Source organism: Pungitius pungitius, chromosome 3, assembly GCF_949316345.1.
Source record: "Pungitius pungitius chromosome 3, fPunPun2.1, whole genome shotgun sequence".
In the NCBI taxonomy this organism is placed as follows: domain Eukaryota; kingdom Metazoa; phylum Chordata; class Actinopteri; order Perciformes; family Gasterosteidae; genus Pungitius; species Pungitius pungitius.
Window position 1 is genome coordinate 28742376 of NC_084902.1, and position 20586 is coordinate 28762961.

The window sequence follows — 20586 nt, forward strand, 5'->3', positions numbered from 1 at the left end:
TCCGTTTATATACTTGGTAATCAAAGCTTTAAAAGGAAGTAAAAATATACATAATAAGTGTTTATAAGCAGTATATATTTAGTTAAAATGACATATAAAGTAAAGGATCTACTGATACGATGCTACTTGTGATGATGGGATTCTTCAGCTAATGTTACCGGTTTATTATCAAATGAATGAATACATGAATGAATACGTGATGTGAATACAAGGAAAACCCAGTTTACAGTAAGTACACCGTGAAAGACATACAAGACAAAACAGGAAACTGCAAACACAACACAAAGAACTAAAATCCAAAGCAATTCAGCAGCAACAGGCTCACGGTGCCGAAACCACGGGCAACATCAGCCTGACTGTCAGAGCTTTGGGATTCATTTAGCTTTTTTCTAAACAATGATGTGTTAAAGAATAGATACATAAAAGTAGGTTATTTTACGACGGGAGCAGTAACAGAAGATGTGTGAATGTATGTAATAAAGAAAATAAAGTACTCTACTGTCACTGGTTGCACCTTGCTCTGCTAATAAAGAGCAGGGAAGTGAAAAAGTGACAAAATACTTTTCTAAAATCTACTTTTTTCAAAATATTGTAAATGCAAAACGATCGTATCACAATCAGTTATTGCTGCTGATCCCGTCATATCTGCTAATATTTTAAACTGCAATCTGAATCCTTTCAAGGTTCGTATTAACATCGCGTGGTGACTTGAATAGAAGCCTCCTCTCGTCTCGCCGTGGTCACTTGTGTCGAGTCGCAGCAGCGCTCACGGCCGAACGCAGCACGGACAGGAAGTGCTCTCTCTCCTCGCCGCTTTCTGTGGCACAAACCCAAGAACGCGACGGACCCTCCAGGACAAAAGCGTGGCGCACGTCTACAGGAAAGGAGACGTCTAGAATCCTCAAAACGGCCACAAATGATCAAAGAGCCGCGCCAGCGTTGAGGCCACGTTGTGTTCGTGCCGCGGTACACACTCACAGCGGGTGTGCACGAGCTCCCTCGCAGCCAGGCTGCACAGAGCCACCGAGGCCAGGAACGTGTGCGCGCTCCGCTGGGCCGGCGCGAACGCCACGTGGCGCACGGCCCGCCGCGTCACCACCAGGGCGTCGTTGAACAGGAACAGGCCCACATCGGACACCTGCTCGTAGGTCCTCACCGGCGGGCACACAAACACACTTTTATATACACACACACACACACACACACACACACACACACACACACACCTTTTTAACTGTGTGAAAGTAAAAAAACACCACAAACCTGAGCGACTCAGGAATCTGCTCATCAGAGCTCCTCAGCAGAGCAGCATCCTGCGTTATCATCAGCTGCCTGTTCCCTTCACTGAGGCTCTGCACACACACACACACACACACATGAACACACAGACACAGGAGAAGTGCAGTGTGCAGGAGAAGGAGGGAGCTGTGTTTACCGGGCAGCCTTGGATCATCTGCTGCGTCTCCTCCATCAGGCTGTCCCTCTCAGAGTTACGCTTCAACTGAAACGGAAGCAAACATCTGCGTGTTTGACGGCGCTCGGCACAGAGACGCAGGCTCCCTGCCCCCGTGCTGCGGCCTGTACCTTCTGTATGAACTCCCTGAATGCCAGCAGGGTGTCGAGGGCCGAGCAGAGGGGTGTGTGGTCGGGGTGGTTGGTGTGCGTGTGTGAAGACAACACCTGCAGCAGAGTCACGTACTCCTGAATCCTCCAGGCTGGACACAGCAGAAGCTCCTGCAGACTTCTCAAACACAACACGCAGTTAACAGCGCTTTGGTGGGGACGACAACTGCCCTCTAAACACATCAAATGAGTCTTTATGTCACCTCAGCATGTGTGTTGCAAGAGTTCTGTCCACCCTCTTGAGGAAGGCCCGGAACAGAGGCTTCGTCTCCCTGCACTGAGATCACACAGCGTCAGAGCCCCCTCAGGACCCCGCAGGAGGATCCGCGCGTGGACCTACCTTGTCCACGGTCATCAGGGCGGTGGTGTAATTGTTGAGGTAGTTGGTGTAGACTCTGAGTTTTGAGCACAGTTTTAAGAGCACATCTCCAACACGCTGCTCTGCTCCCCACTGCTGCAGCCGGGCCTGTAGATCTGCGTGGAACGCACTGCACACGCACATCAATCATCTCCACACAGGCACGCAAACAACACAGTGTCATGCACAGGTTTCGTGTGTGTGTGTGTGTGTGGGCACCTGTTGAGCTCCAGTACTCGTGTGACAGGGCTGAGGACGGTGTGGATGTCAGCGGAGCTGAGGATGGCTCTGTTGGAGTTGAGAGCAGCTGTGAGCGGCTCGTGGTACACCTTCAGCACAAAAGAGCAGGTCTCAGATGGACGCATTCGTGTCGTTTGATAATGATCTCTGAGCCGTGGCGGCGTCCAAATGAACAAACAACACGTGTTTGGTGTGAAACATCTCGATAATCCTTCTCATGTGTATGGAGGAATGCACCATGCACCTGCAGAACCATCAACCAAAATATAGTTTAAAAAAGGTATTAAATAAAATCCTTGCTTGCTGAAGGTCCGGCTCCTACATTTATTTAGGATGTTTACTCAGTTTCAGCATCTCAACACGCAAGTTCCTGTTGGTGTTTTTCATGTTGCAGTCGACCCGTTGCCCACCTTCAGCACAGCGCCCAGCCGCCCCAAATAAAGACTCTCGCTGTGGTGGAGCTCTCTGGCAGCGGCACCTCTCCAATCGAACACCATCTGAAGACAGACATAAAGAACCCGAGCAGAGAAAGGGAGGGCAGCTGCTTCAACCTCCTCTGATTGGACAGTTCGAATCACACACACACACACAGACACACACACACCTGTGGGAGCTCAGGTACCAAGCCGACACATTTCTTTGAGTCGTGAAGCTCAAATGAGAAATCCAATCCTTTGTTTCCTCCCTTTTCTCCTCCACCGGTCTCTTCTACCTCCTTCTCCTCACTCCATCTTATCAGGAACCTGGCAAGAAACTCCAGAGTTCTCGTCTGTGACGTGAGAGCAGAAATAAGGAGTTGTTATCCGTTATCAGCAGGTAACAATGAAGTGAATAACTAACCTCTTCCTGTGTTGTGAGAGCAGTGAGTCCCTCTGTCAGAGCCTCGCTGAGATCTTTGGACACGCAAAGCTCCTCCAGGCAGATCTTCTCCCAAAGAAAATGACCTGTAAAGGAACGAATAGATTCCTCAGGATTCGTCTAAATCAGCAAATGTTCCGGCTGCTGAAATCCTTGAAACCCATGTGGACCCCACCCAGCGCGCGGCCCCGGGCCTGGAGGCTGACGCGCTGTAAGTGCGGCCCCCGGCAGCCTCTCAGCTCCCCCAGAGCCTCCTCCATCCACTGGGCCTGTCTGCACCAGCCCTGCAGGACGCCCTCACACACAAACTGCAGCGCCGGGGAGGCCGCCGGCTGCTCCGAGAGTCCGGTGCGCACTGCGCCGTCAGACCACTCGCTCAGGACTGAGAGAGGGGCGAGAAGCAGACTATTTGTTGTGGGGGCGACGCGACGGCTGGACCATTACGTCACACGGCTGAAACTCACTGTTCTGGAAACTTCCGGTGGCAAAACCCATCGGCGCTAGAACCTCCAGACCCGTCAGGGAAGAGAGAGCCTGCATGAGAGCGAGGCCCGATGCTGAGGAGGAGAGAGAAAGGAAAGAGAGCGGAGGTCAGTGAGAGGGTGTGTGTGTGTGTGTGTGTGTGTGTATGTGTGTGTGTGTGTTCCCCCACCAGATGCAGCCAGCGCGCAGAAGATGTCAATCCCTCCACCTTCCCCAGTTGGTGCCACCCAGCCACACAGCTTTTGCCAGAATTCTTTCTGGTCCGGGGTCAGTAGCGTCCTCTCTGAGAGGCTACAACCTGAAGCCACAAAAGAAACAGAACTAAATGGAATTCAGATGTGTAGAAAGAAAAGTAATGATCTTTAAAGGACAGACATGTTTGTGCCTCACACCATGAAGTAAACAATAACAATACAGAGGATGATGATGTGAAGTATGTGCATTAATGTTTGAAATGAGTTAAATAGTAAATAGATAGTTCAATATAAAGGTGTATGATAACCAGGGCTCACCCCTGTATTGTGTCGAGATGCATAATGTGAAGTTGATGCAAAATGTATGATGATTATTCCTGGGAACCAATAAAAGCCACAGACTTACTGTAAATAAGGTTCCATCATAATAAAAGAAGCAATAAAGTGGTTTTAGCAGATGAACCCACACATTCAGACACCAACCATCATTCATTCTTACCACGGAGCAGATGGACTTCCTCTGTTCCTCCTGGAGCCAGCAGGCCCAGCCTCTGGGCTCTCTGCCCAGAAAGGGTCCTCTTCACCTGGGCTAACAAAGCCGGGAGAGTCCCTCTGTGGTCGTACAGAACCACGACCACGCCGGCCTTCACGCCACTCAGCACCAACTAGATGTAGAACCGGGAGAAAGACGGAGACGCTCAGCTTCCCACGAGCCTTTTCATGTTTTGCTCACACTAAATAGATGCTGCCTCTTGCGGTTCACCTCATAGGCCGGAGTTCTGTTGGAGATGAGCAGTAAGAGGGCAGGAGGCGTCACGTAGACGTGTGCCGGTGGAGGTCCGCTGGTGAAGGAGGACAGCGCTCCTCTGGCTTTGCTCAGTCGTTCACTGAAAGACACGATGGGGGTTTAGTTCTTGTCTTGGTCCGGTTCTGGAAACAGAACCGGACCAAGACAAGCTCGGACATTGGGTTGCATTATGAAATGCGTAACATTGTGGTGACGTTGAGAGTAAGGGAATCCGCCAGCAGACCTGTGAGGATGGGAGGCCTGGCCTCTGAGCCGGCTGTGGGGGGCAGCATCGGGCGGCCCCCTGTCCAGGCTCAGACACACAATGGGGGACCCCACAGTCCTTTGAGGCCAGGACAGAGTGGGCAAAGAGACAGACGTCCTTCCAGAGATGGGCCTCCACGTCTGACTCCTTCCCCCTGCGGCTCCCTCTGGCTTGGTGTAGCTGCCCCAGGCTTTCCTGCTTCTCATAGAGTGTTCTGCAAAAGATCACAGCAGGACGCACGGGTCAAGGGTCAGGAAGAAACCATCTTTGATGACACCCTCCATAAATCGCCGTGGTTTTGAGTTGTGCTGCTCTTTTCTGCTCACTCTTCTCCTCTTTCAGTTTGTCTCTGATCATCTGTCTGACCCTCCTCTCCTTCCTCCTCTCCTCCTCCTCCTCCTCCTCCTCCTCTTCTGTCGTCTCGGGGAGGGTCCCGTAGCGCTCGGCGTCCTCCCTGGGGGTGAGCCAGTCCAGCGTGGAGACGCAGGAGGCGTAGTGGCTCTTCCACGCTCCGTACTCTTTCTCCACCGGAGTGTAGGGAAGGAACCAGCCTCTGGAGATGCAGCGGCCGGCCCACAGGCAGTCCTGGGAGGGGGGAGGAGATGGGGGGGGGGGGGGGGGGGGGGGGGGGGGCGTCTGAATGGAGTGGGTGCACACTGCGGGAAGCAGCCAACCGTCTCGCCCCTCACCTGCTCTGCGAGGACCCTCCAGTGCCAGCTGACCTGGGCGGCGGAGCAGAGCTCCCGGGGGGACAGAAAGGACAAGACGTGGAGGGACAGGAAGCGCGGGAGCACCGAGGTGAAGTCGGCTCGAGTCGCCGGCACCGCCTCCACCAGCCAATCCTTGCAGTGCCTGAGAGAATGGCGTGCCTTTGGACTCAAAGGGGGCGTGCGTGGCGTCACGATGGCGTGCAAAGGGGGCAGAGAGGGCCTACCTGAGCTGGGACTTGGTGCAGCGAGTGAGCAGAGCGAGCAACAGGTGCTTCCTCTGTCCACAGGTCCACAGGTCGAACCAGTGCAGCACGAGGTGGATCCTCTCCTCAAACAACTGCAAGCAAGTGGGAAAGAACACGTAAAAAGCACCATACGGAGTTGTGCACCTCATTGACCGTGTTCTTATGAATCCTGGGGACTGGCTCGTGAATAGGATTCGAAATTTGGTCACGAAGGTGATTTTGAAGGGTTTAATTTAGAAATCCTACATCAGAAAGTCATCATTAAGCTCATGAAGACGGCTTTAATTTTGAGGTTTAACAATATTCTCTGAGAGGGTGTGCATCAATCCCAAGTGGAACTTATTATCACTTTGTGGAAGCTTGAATTTTATAAATTGAATGTGGTGTACCGTCGTTTTGACGTCATTCTGGTCAGTGTGTCCATGCGTTCTTTAATAATACATCAGAGTACGAATCAACAGAATTCGAATCTTCCTTGAAAAACAGTTGGGCAAATGATGCATAATTAGTCTTGACTGTGTTGTCAGAAGTGAAGTCCGGCTTGACCACAAAGATCACGTTAGTTACAGTTACATGACCAATAATGATCTAGTCTTAAAACTATCATTTAATCATTAAATGAATAACTCCTTCAAGCCTCCCTTTGTAAAACAGTTCAGGGAGTTCAAATGTTCGCGACGCGTAAAACCACCTCGGAATGTTCCCAAAATGTAATTAAATGATCAAATAAAGAATTTACCTTAACGTCTTTATTCTTGGGAAGTTCTAAAAAGGGAGGTTTGGCGCACCTGTTTGCAATCAATCAGTGGAGCGTGTAAATCTGCGGCGCGCATACATAATGCATAATGCGGTCCGGAGAGGAACCGGAGCCGCCGGGTCGAACCTGCACGTTGCCCGCCCGGTGGCTCAGGGGGGTCCAGCTGCTGAGGAGGGTTCCGGTCTGCGGGCCGCGGTCCGTCCCGCTGAGCTGCGCCCGCTTCCCCGCGCGGGGGTCCGGCCTCGCGTTCGCCTCCATGTCGCCTTGCGCCTCGGCCCGCGTCGCCTTAGAGACGCACCAACAGCAGAGCGCGTTCCTTCACACGCGCTCGCGCGCACGAGTGAGTCCATGGCGTCCTTCGCGGATGGGTATTTGCGCGTGCGTGTGTGACTTTGAGAAGAATAAAGGTTTTAAATGAAACCTGAACCATAGGCTCTACTGGAATGTTCTTATCTGCAGTACACAACAATGGGCTGCTTAAAAGCTGTAGCCAGTGTACTCAGACCACGTGTTTATTAGAGCAATGAAAATACAACCACCAAAACATTTAGTAAAACACGTCCTCCAACGCTGGTTAAAACACAGAGCCACAGAATGAAGTAGGATTCACATTTAAAAGCAGCATCAAATGATGAGATATTATCTTAAGACAGAACTGTCCCCGTGCAAAGTCCATTCAAATGAAAGCAGAACATTAAGGCATGACTGGGAGTGAACATTTGGATAATTCAGTCATTTCAAAGCGACACACTAGTGGTGATGTGTTTTGCATGTTCTGTGGTTATGTGCAAATATAGAACACTGAACATGCTGCTGATGGCAGGCCGCTCCCATCGTCACTGCTTATTGCTCCCATCGTTTCAAGGGAAACCTTTATTTGTCTCTAAGAAAAGATACATGATCGCGTCGCTCTACGTTATAAACGCACTCGGCCGTTTGTTTGTGGCGTTAAAGACACTCTCTGACCCGGGACGACAATTAAGACAAAGTGCAACAGAGTGATTTGTTAAATATATGCATCTGAGAATAGCCAACAGTCAAAGTACTTCAATCCAAGCTGATAAACAAACTCTCAAGCTTCTCATTTCAAGGAAGTGTGAATGAATCGCTGGTTGGACAAAACTGGGTCGTTTTCTATCAGTATCACTTTGGTCTAAACCATTTAGAAATGAGCAGACCGACTTGGACTTTTCCAATATTAAAAGAATATTTCGTACATTATTGACATGAATCGCTCTAAACCCTGATGTATCCGACTTGTCAATTACTGTCATCCTGCTGGATCCCATACTAGTAAATGCAGGGAGTCTAGTGACATCTCAGAGGAGATCCGTCCTGCAGGACAGACGCTGGTGAGCTGCTTCACCTCATGTGCTGCGGCTCACGCGCTGGCGGCCCTCAGGACCTCCTGGGAGTCAGCGAGGTTCAGCTTCTGACTGGAGGAGCCGAGTAAAGGAACAACAGCAAAAAGTGGGAAGAGCTTTGAAAGATTAACGCTGGACCGTCCAGGAGGGGTGGGGGGTGGGGGGGGGGGTTCTTTTCTTTCACAGCCTTTCAAAAGCAGTTAAGTACTTGGAAACTGGTGTGTGTTGAATATCAAAAGGATACATGGAAGAACTCAGCTCCTCAAGCTGCGGAGAGAGAGAACACTTGATTTAAAAAAAATGCATTACAGCAGTTTGCACAGAAATATTTGACCACCTTCAATATGCAACAAGAATACAAGTGAACCCTCTGAGAGTTTAACCCTTAGCAGGAGAAGAAGAGGAGCTCCACATGGATGAGGTCCTCAATGAAGCACATGATTGCATCTCATTATCATATCAACAGCTGGGTGTGTTGCTACTGCTCAGTGATGAAACAATAGAAAGTCAGGCTTACATTAAGGAGTAATTTGTCCATGTTGGTGTCACAGGCTGCTTTCCTCTGGTCCTCGGGGATTTCGTCCACCTCGCTGTAGAGGTCAAAGTGCAAACGGGCCAGCTTCTCCTGCATCTCTCTCACTTGCTCCATCTGGCCGATGGAGCACTCATTGCCTGACAGGGTGGTTGGGTGGGGGGGGGGGGGCGTTATTACATAACCTATTCACAGTGTATATACCATGCAGTGCCCATTGTGCACGGATCTTTGTGTGTGTTTTACCAAATGCTTGTAGCTTCCCTGAGTGGAAGTCGTTGAGGAGACTGAGCAGGCCGTTCTCCATCTCCTGAACATCTGAGACGTCCGTCAGAAAGGAGTGCTGGATGATCGGTGCTGCCTGGCCCTGGTTCTGAGTAGATCTGCCACCTGGCCCCAGGTGCTGCCTGGGTTTGTCCCTCCCCCCCCTGGAAGGGACGCGAAACAACAGAACCCCAGCGATTAGTGACAGTTCTCATGAGGAAGGCTAAAATACGACATCCAAATAGTAGTCAATAACAGCCACAGTCCCGCTGCTACCTCCGATTTTTGTTCTTCTGGCTGGAGCGAGTCCCCGCGTTGTGGCCGGAGCCGACGTGCCGTCCCCCGGGGGGAGCGTTGTTCTTCCGGCCGGAGCCACCGGTCGGGGCATCGGTGGTGTTGGAGGTCCTGGGACTCTTTCTCTTTAGCTTACGCTCCTCCATAACTTCATGTTACGGTACCGCCCCGTCAGCTGGATAATACCATATGGTGGTAAAAGGCAATGTAACTCAAAGTAGACGATTAGGCAGAACAAGCACGCTGACAGTTAACGTTATTTGACGTGCTTCGTGGCCAGGTTACGGTTAGCTTAACTACTAGCTAGTCGGCTAATCTCCAAGCTGTTCATGCGGAATCCCACCCAAAATATGACGAATGACGCATTTAATCCCACTTGTTACCGAGTTTATAGCTCGTCGTGTGTCAGATGACGGGCGGCCATTACGGTGCCAATGACTTGTTGAAACATGAAGGAGGCGCAGGTAGCCCGCGGGCTAACTGGCTAGCCTGTGCGCTCTGAAAACTTCCTGTTTCAACGGACCCCATCATGGCCGAATTCCAAATGTGGAGGTATTCACTACCACATCACCACCTAGTCTTACTCAAAAACTGAAAAAGCCGTGACTTTTGCAACATGATAAGCGTTAATGTCCTATTAGAAAGATTGAAATCCTATTGAAAGTTGCTCACCCAGTCTGCGTTGTACCTCACCAAGGTCGCTCAAATGCGAATTGGAACCCGGCCCAACGTCGGCCGTGCTCCATCAGTCATGTCGGATACCTCAGAAACAGTCAAACCTCGCAGTGAAAATGACGCGTGGACATTTTCATAATCCTCGTGACCTCACGTATCGGAAGCGTCCGAAAATACCTTTGGATTAACCCAAAACATAAGAAATCAAATCATTCTACTTTATTATTGAGAAACACATTCTCAGCACTCCTTATTCTGGTCTACATGGACCATGTCCTAAGGCTCTCACCAAATTAAGTAATCTATTTAATTCCTGGTTTCATGATAATGGAGAACAAATACTCAGTTTGCTGATATGTCGTCAGACTTAAGTGTGGCTGAGCTGTAGTTGCAGTAAATAACCACAAGGGGGGAATATACGACCATCTGATAAAGATAACCTCATTGCTGAAGTATTAAGAGCTGATAAACATTGTACAATTTAATTAACCGTGCATATTTTCATGAAGATATGAGAAAAGCTCATTAATTGAATTTCACAACACGCTTCTAACCTTTATTAGTGGACACCAAATATTTCGCTCTGAATGAGGATTGAACTCTGTAAAGTGATGCTACTTCTCTTCAGACTACTTGAATAGCTGCACAAATCACAGATTTTATGACACCAAAAGGCAAATATTGCTCTTATTTTCAGTGTTTGTAATTGCATCGTTATGTTTGTTTCCCAGGTGGCTTTTACATGTCACCCCAAAGCATTATAAATCCTCAGATAATGCTTCCTGTTGATGGGTTGAAAAAAAACAGAGCTCCTCCAAAATATTCCAATATAATATTATATAAACTTAAAAGTCACGCTTTAGTCACTGCGACCACATGCCATGGAGACCAATCCGTCTTCCTACAGCTGGCTCTGTGATTCGTAGCTCAGGAAATAGCGGAGCATCATTATTGAAACAGACTCATTATTAGATATTCCTTTTATTTGATTGAATGTCTGAGAGGAACAGCTTCCCTTTTCTCTACATTTGGTGAGTGGGACTTTGTTCTACAAAAGAAATAACTTAACTATATTTTACATGAGATGTTTCCGTATTTGTGTCTCCTGATGAAGAAAACTGATTGAATGTTTTTTGAAATCTTTTTTTCATCACTAAATAATACCTAGATTATTAAGTCAAAAGAAATTAATGTTATGGATAAATCACATTTTTCTGGCATTTAAATGGAAATACATTTAACCAAGAAGAAAATGAAGGTTTCTCACACATTGTGACGCTTTCTGCATTATTCAGTCGTTCTATCTCCACGTCAGTTGCAGGAATTGTGGGCCATGAGGTCTTTACATTTTTAGGACACAATTGTGATCAATGAACAACTTTGTGGTAGAAAAAATGCAAGTGGAAAAATTCCCTTAAGTGTTGGTGGAGCTCCTGCAGTGTAACGTGGATCATCTCCTGTCTCTCTCTCCTCTCCGTGTTGCTGGGTCTCTCCTCTCCCGCTTCGCCGGCTCGTGTGTGTGTGTGTGCTCGTGTGTGTGTAATCGCGCGTGTGTGTGTGTGTGCCTTGGGCTGAGTGAGGTGAACCAGGATAAAATGTTACAGATGAACACGTTTAGACAGCCGCGTCCACACAGCCATTAGCTTAGTGGATGTACCCACACACACACACACACACACACACACACACACCTATATCTCTCCTGTAATTGCTGTTTGCTGTTTGCAGAGACAGCTACTAGTTACAGTTCATTCTTTTCTGCAGAACTATGCCTTGGATCGTAAATGAATCACAACTTTAACTTTAATCCCACACCTCGTCTTACTGCTAATTCTAAGTTTCCTTTCTCTCTAACGCGGCATTATGACAAACTCGCTGATGAATCTGGGAATAAAAGTTTTTGTAAATATAATGTCATGTGTTTTGCTATTAAGAGTGATACAGACGACGTGTGAATACATCTCAGTTTGCCTTTTGTCCCCCATGTGGACGGACGCGTTGGGGGAAGCGGGCGAAAGGAAGAAAAAAAGCTGCATTTGTTTTTTACGCTTGACCGACCTCGACAGATCCATCGCTGCATGTCGTTTAGATGAGTGATTTTACACGTGTTGCAGTGCATTTAACATTTCATTTCCTTACACACCAAACAAATTACAACGGGTGAGGAAAAGCGTCCCAGAGACGATGTGATGGAAAACACACAGGATACGGGATGTAGTATGTTTCCCTCGTTGGAGATGAAGTGCCATAAGTACTCTTTCAGTTTTAAAGTGACCCCCCCCCCCCCCGAGAAACTAAAGTCTCTGTCTTCACTAACGTCGGCAGCAGGCCGCTCGCTGCCTGAGACGAAGCAAATCAAACGTAAAAAAAACCCCTCATTTAAACTCTTTGACTTTTGTCCCCCTCGCATTTAATTCCCCGTCTCCTCCTTCCTCCTCCCCCCCCCCCTCCCTCCCTCCCGCCTGTTCCTGTGCGTCCCTCACCGCTCTGTAGAGAGTCCAGGTGACATTTGGCTGTCCCCTGCCTCCAGGGGGTCCAGGAGATGCAGACGTTGTTGGCAGGCGGGCACAGGGACGCCTAAGGGTCCTGATGGGGCCTCCTGGACCAGGAAGAGAAAAAGACTCCACATCATACAATGCACCCGCAGACACAAACGCACACAGACACACTCTCAGGGTGCACGTGCATAAGCAAGCAATCACAGACACACACCGACATGTGGAAATGCGTGTGTGTGTGTGTGCGCCTGCCAATCAAACGCGTGTAAGGAAGACACGGTAACGGGAGAAGCTCCCCCCCGTAGAAAAGTTTGTGGAACAGTGAATCAACTGGGATTTTAAAGCAGTGAGCTTCAATGTATTTTTTATTCCATCAGACTTTATTCAAGTGTTTCGAGGACAGAAGAGAGTGAGGGACACATTCCAGATGCAGGCTGAATAGTACCAAGTGTAGATGGAGCTGCATTAAGTCATTGCTCAGGGACGGTTTAGTGGCGTCCTCTCCTCTCCACAGAGGCGACGCGCTGGTCATCGGGGGGGTGGAGATGGACGCTCAGCACTAATTGCGGGGTGCTGTAGCTGGTCGGCGTTCCACTGCCCGCTGCTTTCTGGCTCCGACGTAATTACCCAGCAGCCGCAGATGTTTCCCGCCATTGTTTCACACCCAGACAGAAAGGAAGGGATGGATAGAGAGGAGGGGGGGGGGCGTCTCTCCTCGCCAAACTTCTGCACACAGACGCCAATCATCCTACCGTCCTTTTTTTTGACCTAATCTTTTATTCATCTCTTTCAATCCATTAAAAAAACAACCCTTTTATGTTTGCACCTTGAGTGTTGATAGGTGATAATACTTCTTTGTGTAAGTGTGCGTGTGTGTGTGTGTGTGTGTGTGCAGGGTGCAGCCTTCCCACTGAGGCAGAACAAAGTAGCATAATAACTCAGACACTGAGCTGACCCTTTCTGCTGCTCTGGAGCGGAGTGTGTGTGTGTGTGTGTGTGTGTGTGTGTGTGTGTGCACTAGTATCTGTATGTATGAGTGTATCTTGTGAATTGTTATGGATGCTGTTCTGTTGAAATTACTGTTATTTGTTTCTTTTAAAACAAGCTAATTGCAGCGGATTACTGTGTGTGTGTGTGTGTGTGTGTGTTGATGTTCAAGCATGTGTCAATTTGTTTGCTTCCTTGTTTATTGTTTGTTTGTGTCGCATTGCAGACCCCTCCGATGTCTTTAGCGTGGACACATTTTCACTCCGGCGTTAAAACTCATTGTGCTGCAGCTGTTGGCAGTAATTTGACTTTGCAGCCAATTTCCCCCCCGATAAAAAAGGATGCAAAATGATCGGCCCATAATAGTATCTCATCCAGTAAAAAGGATCAATTAACTGTGTTTTTAAACCGTATTCTTAGAAAACAAGGAAAATAATATGCTATTAGCATTAAGTGCTGTAATCTTATTTTCTAGTAGTTTCTTACAAATACAGTAATTATTCCTGCAGGATCTAAAAAGAAAACAGAAGACCGGTGAATTCGAAACACACACACACACACACACACACACACACACACACACAGTAATAGGTTAGTTTGTTTTTAATGAGCACCTGGTTAATTTAGCCTGGTTAAAGGCATAGTTTTCTATGAATATAAGGCTGGTGGATTCACAGCGTGGGCTGTGAGCGCTGAATGTGCAGCGAGGAGGAGACGAGCAGGTTAAGTGTGTGTCAGTGTTAAGTGGGACATCTCAGACAGACAGGCCATCCTCTCACAGGCCCCCTTGTCTGCGAGCCAGGTAAGACACACACACCCACACACACACACACACACACACACACCTCTGCCAGCTCCTTCCCGTCCCCCCGGTGCCAGGTACGTCTACGTCCCGTCTTTGTGTGCGAATGAAAGCGCGGCAGATCTGACGAGGAAGAAAACACACACATGCAGGCGGCATGGGGGGAGGGGGGGGGGAGGAGAGGTGGCCCTGCCTCCTCCCTCTCATCCCTCCATCCAACACTTCTCCTCCTTTCGTTGGGTTCCATCCGTCCGTCAGTTCTTTCCGTTTTGTGCCGTTCCACGTCCCTGCCTGTCCATGTCCGTCCCTGTCTGTCCCTGTCTGTCCCTGCCTGTCCCTGCCCATCCCTGTCTGTCCCTGCTCGTCCCTGCCAGTCCCTGTCTGTCCCTGCCCGTCCCTGTCTGTCCCTGTCTGTCCCTGCCAGTCCCTGTCTGTCCCTGCCCGTCCCTGTCTGTCCCTGTCTGTCCCTGCCCGTCCCTGTCTGTCCCTGTCTGTCCCTGCCCGTCCCTGTCTGTCTGTCCCTGCCCGTCCCTGCCACTCCCTGTCTGTCCCTGCTCGTCCCTGCCAGTCCCTGTCTGTCCCTGCCCGTCCCTGCCTGTCCATGTCCGTCCCTGTCTGTCCCTGTCTGTCCCTGCCCATCCCTGTCTGTCCCTGCCCGTCCCTGTCTGTCCCTGCCAGTCCCTGTCTGTCCCTGCCCGTCCCTGTCTGTCTGTCCCTGCCCGTCCCTGTCTGTCTGTCCCTGCCAGTCCCTGTCTGTCCCTGCCCGTCCCTGTCTGTCTGTCCCTGCCCGTCCCTGCCACTCCCTGTCTGTCCCTGCTCGTCCCTGCCAGTCCCTGTCTGTCCCTGCCCGTCCCTGTCTGTCTGTCCCTGCCAGTCCCTGTCTGTCCCTGCCCGTCCCTGTCTGTCTGTCCCTGCTCGTCCCTGCCAGTCCCTGTTTGACCCTGCCCGTCCCTGTCTGTCTGTCCCTGCCCGTCCCTGTCTGTCCATGTCTGTCCCTGCCAGTCCCTGTCTGTCCCTGCCTGTCCCTGTCTGCCCGTCCCTGCCCGTCCCTGCCTGTCCCTGTCTGTCCGTCCCTGCCTGTCCCTGTCTGTCCGTCCCTGCCTGTCTTTCCCTCCGCTCTTCTCTCCCGTCCTCCCTCTCTCTGCGCTCCATCCTTGTCCTCCCCCATCGCAGTGGGTCTCTTTCTTTGCCGTCCATCGCTCTCTTCCTCCTCTCTCCGGTTGCTGCTCAGGGAGTCGGCTCGGTGAAGAACATCAGACGCTCACACTTGAACAAACAAACACAAAACGGGCCCTTTCTCTCGCTCCAATTTCAATTGTGTCTTGTTTGCTACCTGCGTCCTCCAGATCCCAAAGCTTATCTGAACACGCAGCCTAGAAAGCATGATGAGAACTGGTCTGACATCATACGTATCCCACAGCAAGCGCTCGGAGATAAGCCCGCTGCTGCTATCTCAATGGGTTCCGAGTCCAGGCCTGCAGAGGAGAAACCACTCATCCCAACGCTGGGGAAGTTATGGCGGCCTTAAAGGAGTAAACTTGTGCATGTGGTGTGATTACTGCGGTGATGTCACACAGGCCCATCTCAGGTTAAACAATGGCCGTCACTTTGTGTGTTGACTGTGAAGCTGTTGAACTATTGACTCTGGATAATGTGACCACATGAGGAGAAGCAGACGTGGGCCCCCTGCACCACCCGCAAGCAAAACCTCAGGATTTAGAGGGAAACAAAAAAAGCTTGACATTATTAAGGGGTAAAAGGTGTTAAAAGTTAAATATCAATTCTGTCAGCTGCTCTGTTCTTCTACTTTTATTCCCCTCAACATCCGCTTCCTTTCCGTCCCCATCCTCCTCCTCGCCAGCGTTCCTTCTATAATTCATCCTCATCTTTGCATATTGATCTCGTCGTGGCTCTCCAGGCGAGCACTGACCTTTCACATGAGGTGCTCGTTCTTCAAGACTTCAAGAGGTGAGAATGATTGATGTCTAATCTTTGATACCCTCTGAAGATGTGTGTGTGTGTGTGTGTGTGTGTGTGTGTGTGTGTGTGTGTGTGTGCTGGTTGCTTAGGACCTCCTATGGTTAAGGAACCAAAGGTCCTCGGGGTATTAGAGCAGGAAGTCAGCGCGCGCTCTCACCTCTGGATGAGTTCAGAGGCCGTTTGAACCCGGCAGATCTTAAACACGCTCACAAACACACACACACACACACACACATTAGTGCTAAAACAAGGAAACCGTTGAACCTTTTGGGGCTGGTGGGGGGGTTCAGGGGGTCTGATATATATATATATATATATATAGATATGGATATCTATATAGTATATATTTCAAATGGACTTTTTGTCACGTTAAGTTTGCTGAAAGAAGTCTGAATGGCTCATTTAGAGTAACTTTATTATTGAGCACAACTTTCACAGCTCACGAGTCACATGGTCCTGAAGTGTGAGAAGAACCCATCGTGAGATAAAGGAACCTCGGAGAGCAAGAAGAAGAGATGGCAAGGAAGAAGGAAGGGATGAAGGAAACACTGAAGTCTTTAATGTGCGGGGATCTTGTAAGGTCAGACAGGGGCTGGGGGGGGGGGGGGGGAGGGGAAAGGTTAGAGGAAAGGTTACCATTATTTATTTAATCACAGATTCATCACACGCAGCACGCACACACAAACACCTGTCACATGCTCACACTTCTTATCACGCACACACACACACACACACACACACACACACACACACAGTAACAGCCTAATCTTCAATCAGATGAAAGGAACATATAAAAGAGGAGGCACACACATGGATTGCTGCACACGACACACTGATCTTCTCTTCAGGATCAATTGTACAAACTTTGGATCCCGAGAAACTTCAGCGTCATTTTAATCTGCAGTGTCTTAATAATACAAGACTAAAATATAATATATATATAAAATATATAGGGACTTATAATAAGGTTAAAATTATATATTTGTAAAGGTCTATCATCTTGTGTTTGTTGCTCTGTGAGCTCTTATATATCCCATATATATATATATATATATATATATATATATATATATAGGTTATGTTTCACTCACACTGGGGAGACCCAACTGGAAAGATGGACTTGTTTGCTACTGGCTGTGATTTATGGGGATGACGGGATTCATCAGTACAACATTTAGTGTAGCAAGGAACAGTGACTTAAAAGGCTTTTGTTGAACAAACACATCTGTGACATATTGAGGACATTTCAGCACAAACATTGTCTCTGCTCCACACAAACAATTGTTTTTTATTATTTGATCCCAAATCCAGGTTTTTCTCTGCACTGCATTCACTGCATTATCAATTTGTATTAATGTATTTGTTCACCCGACATCTTTAAGCCTTGCCAAACCACAACTTGGTCGGACACCCGCCAGTGCATTCTGTGAACCCTGTGAGGTATTTTTGGCCCAACTCCCTGTTGGATCTCTAACCCCCCACCCCCCCGACACTGACAGGAGCGCTGGGCATCCTGGAACGCGTAAAGAGGCACAGGGAGACTAAAGAGAATCGCAGAGTGCCGTGTATGCAAAGAACACTCATGAAATATGGAAGACTTTGGAATAGTCGGTGTAATTAATGTTAGCGTTGAAACAAAACGTCAACCCCCGCTGTCATGCCGCTTGTCTTTCTCCGCGCGCACACACACACACACACACACACACACACACACACACACACACACACACACACACACACACACACACACACACACACACACACACACACACGCGATGGACGGAGAGCATCACGAGAGGATGAAAGTGTTTTTTTCCTGCCCTGTGTGGGGGAGAATGGCCCGAGGCGAGTGGAGGGAAGAGATGGAGTGGGGAAGTGAAGGATTGGGGAAAAAAGGGATACAATGCCAACACCCCCCCCCTCATCCCCCCACTGCCTCCCCCCCCCCCTGCCCCGTGCTGGAGGCCTCAGTAGGGAGCGACCTTGGTGGCCACTGAGCAGGTGTGAACGTGGACAAACGGCCCTTATGGGTGACATCGATGTAGAGATTCAATCTAATCCTTACCTTGTCTCCGTGATCCCCCCCCCCCCACCACCACCACCACCCCCCCTCTCACACCGTCTGGGCTACATATGTGCTCCTTCACCCTTGTCTCTTGGCCGAGGCCGGGGCCAGTGCCCCCGCCACCTTACCCAGGGCAAGGGCTGCATATGTTGGGAAGGTGGGCACTACAGAGGGGGGGAGATGGGCTGGGGGGGCGGCAGATGGCTGAGCCCTAAGGCCTCCGCTGGTGAGTGTGTTGTGGGGGTGGGAAGTAGGTGTGTGTGTGCAGGTCTTCTGCTTGGAAGGACGGACGGAGGGGCACTAGTGCAGAAGACCTTCTTCTGGTCCCAGGGAGAGAAGAGAAGAGGAGGGTCACACAGACCTTCATCTTATTTAGTGTCCTTTATCAATGCTTTCTCCCTTTTATTTACTTTGAGGTTGTTCAAAGAGACATTAACTATTAGCGGTAGAAGTAGTGTCTGATTCTAAATCTATGTGGCGCATTTAAAAGAAACAAAGCTAACTGAATGTGTGTTTGTTTCCTCCATGATTTGAAACGTTGCCACCACATCTAGGATCTTCTTATAATCTCCACTTCCCACCAGAAATATTATATATTTCAAGCACTTTTGAAAAATTATATTTCCTGCTTCCTCAATGTAGACTTTCTTTTTGTTGTCTAATTTGAGTTCATTACAGCCGTGCACGTACTGTCCCTGTGTGTGTGTGTGTGTCCGTGTGTGTCTGGTGTGTGTCCGTGTGTGTCTGTGTGTGTCCGTGTGTGTCCGTGTGTGTCCGCGTGTGTCCGTGTGTGCGCATGCGGCCTCTGGCGCTCCGTCTCCTCTTCGCCCTCCGAGGAGACGAGGAAAACGTCCACAGAGAGACGCGAAGATATCAGTGTTTGTCCTTCACCTCTCCCACAATGCACCTCTTCTGCACCATTAAGGACAAGGAGAGTGTCCCAAAGACGCTCGCAGGTACGACACAGCTGCCACGCTCTGGATCACACACACACACACACACCTTGCAGGTATGGGCCAGTTGCCACGCTCTAGATAATAGGCTGTTGAGGGTGCAGCTTGTTAGCCAGACACAGCTGACCTACCACACACACACACACGCACACACACACACACACACACACACACACACACACACACACACACTGTGGATGCAGCGATGACTCAATCTTTTTTCTTCAGGCTCCTTATATTCCTCCTGTCCTTCTTTTCTGGTCTCTCATGTCCCTCTGGGACAGATGCTGTCCACGTTTCTATTAAAAGGACATTACGGACGTAATCCAGCAGCCCATCATTACCATTTAGCCCCACACCTGTTTGCTAGGAAAGTGTGTGTGCGTGTGTGCGTGTGTATTGTTTGTGTGTGTCCGAGACATGTCAGAAGGAGCTGATTGTACTCCACTCACACCTCCCGCCCCCCCACACTCACTCACCCACAGACAGACACACAGCCTCCCAGAAGGTCATCCCCTGTGTCGCGAGCTGCAGGACGCCTGCCGAGGCCTTTTGTCCAAATACTCATGTCTCCGCTTCCACGGCTCCAGCACACACCTACACGCATTCCTTGAGTCGCCACGCAGGCGCCAAAGCGGCATTTCCTCGTGTCTTTACTACAAGTGCGCTGGTCCGCGGGCGCCAGCGGGGGGGGGGGGGACAGGGCGCCGCGGCGCTCCGTGCCGCCTGGTAATGGATACTAATGGCCCCGGGCAGGCCTCCGTGGAGCAGGGCGGTGGGGTTGTCTGTTTGACCCCCCTCCTGCTGCCCTCACCCTGGGGAAGGGGAGGGCCTGAGGGGTGGGGGGCCCCGTGGGGGTCCGGGTCGCCGTCAGCATGCATAACACGCGACGTAAACACAGCGGGCTCACGTCTCACACGCCGCATGCTCGCAAATATCAAGGTTACAGTACTTTATGTCAACTAAGTGTTTTACACAACAAAAAAACAAAGGGACTGTCAGCGTCAATAAAACGAGTAAAGAATGAACCGCCTGGCGTCAATGCGTTTTTTTTCAAATCATTACAGGAATTGTCCGACTTTAGGAAGGGGGGGTTTCTCCATGGACAGTGTTGTTTCATGTAGAGCTGCAGAGAAGGGCCTCCATGGTGGAAAGCCCTGTGTGCCTGTCGAGTTTGTGGAGAGTCAGCGACCTGCAGGCCAACAGCAGCTCAATGGCTTTTTATCTCCAAGTAGGTGAATGTCAGAAAGAAAGGGAGCGGTTCAGGTAAACAGGGCTCTCGGGGGGGAGAGGTGACCTTTGGGCTCGCAGTCAGGGGGACAGAGAGGGGGGGCGGGGGACTGGGAGGCAGAGTGCAGTGATAGCAGAGAAATAAAGAAGAGAGCGTCGTAACAAGAGAAAGAAAAGACAAGCCTTCAAATACAAAGAATGGCTTTGTTTGTCACGTGCACGAGGACACGCACCAACATCATCTCAAATACTTACTGCTATTTGTCTCCTCTCTACAGGTCTCTGAGCGCCTCACATCTGGCGCAGAGACGTCCTTCCTCCCTCTCCCTTCCATCCTTCCTTCCTTCCTTCCTTCCTTCCTTCCTTCCTTCCTTCCTTCCTTCCTTCCCTGACTCCCGCCCTCGCTCTGCCCCTGCGTCTCC

General features: G+C 49.8%; 2 protein-coding genes across 4 annotated transcripts in view; both read right to left on the reverse strand.

Moving 5' to 3' along the window:
• Positions 1–149: 149 nt before the first annotated feature.
• On the reverse strand, positions 150–6887 carry LOC119219857 (epithelial cell-transforming sequence 2 oncogene-like). The gene is made up of 21 exons (XM_037475315.2): positions 6647–6887; positions 5743–5855; positions 5498–5660; positions 5135–5393; positions 4788–5022; positions 4520–4643; positions 4256–4421; positions 3732–3860; positions 3544–3636; positions 3255–3461; positions 3062–3165; positions 2826–2990; positions 2632–2718; positions 2201–2310; positions 1964–2111; positions 1827–1900; positions 1585–1741; positions 1436–1501; positions 1264–1352; positions 979–1151; positions 150–874 (listed from the first exon to the last, which is right to left on the reverse strand). The coding sequence occupies exons 1-21, from the start codon at positions 6776–6778 to the stop codon at positions 741–743; spliced, it is 2928 nt and encodes a 975-aa protein (XP_037331212.2). The 5' UTR covers positions 6779–6887; the 3' UTR covers positions 150–740.
• A 124-nt stretch (positions 6888–7011) lies between these two features.
• ccdc28a (coiled-coil domain containing 28A) overlaps positions 7012–20586 on the reverse strand; it is a 116480-nt gene continuing 102905 nt past the window's right edge. The window contains exons 6-12 of one of the 3 annotated variants that reach the window (XM_062561592.1): positions 12133–12248; positions 9647–9826; positions 8957–9149; positions 8663–8844; positions 8402–8556; positions 8129–8151; positions 7012–7956 (exon numbers count right to left, since the gene is read on the reverse strand). In XM_062561592.1, the coding sequence (XP_062417576.1) occupies positions 7902–7956; positions 8129–8151; positions 8402–8556; positions 8663–8844; positions 8957–9120 (579 nt within the window). In that variant the 5' untranslated portion in view covers positions 9121–9149; positions 9647–9826; positions 12133–12248 and the 3' untranslated portion in view covers positions 7012–7901. Of the gene's footprint in view, positions 7957–8128; positions 8152–8401; positions 8557–8662; positions 8845–8956; positions 9590–9646; positions 10761–12132; positions 12249–20586 lie in introns of those variants that run through there. The other 2 variants (XM_037477413.2, XM_062561593.1) reach the window with 2 other exon arrangements.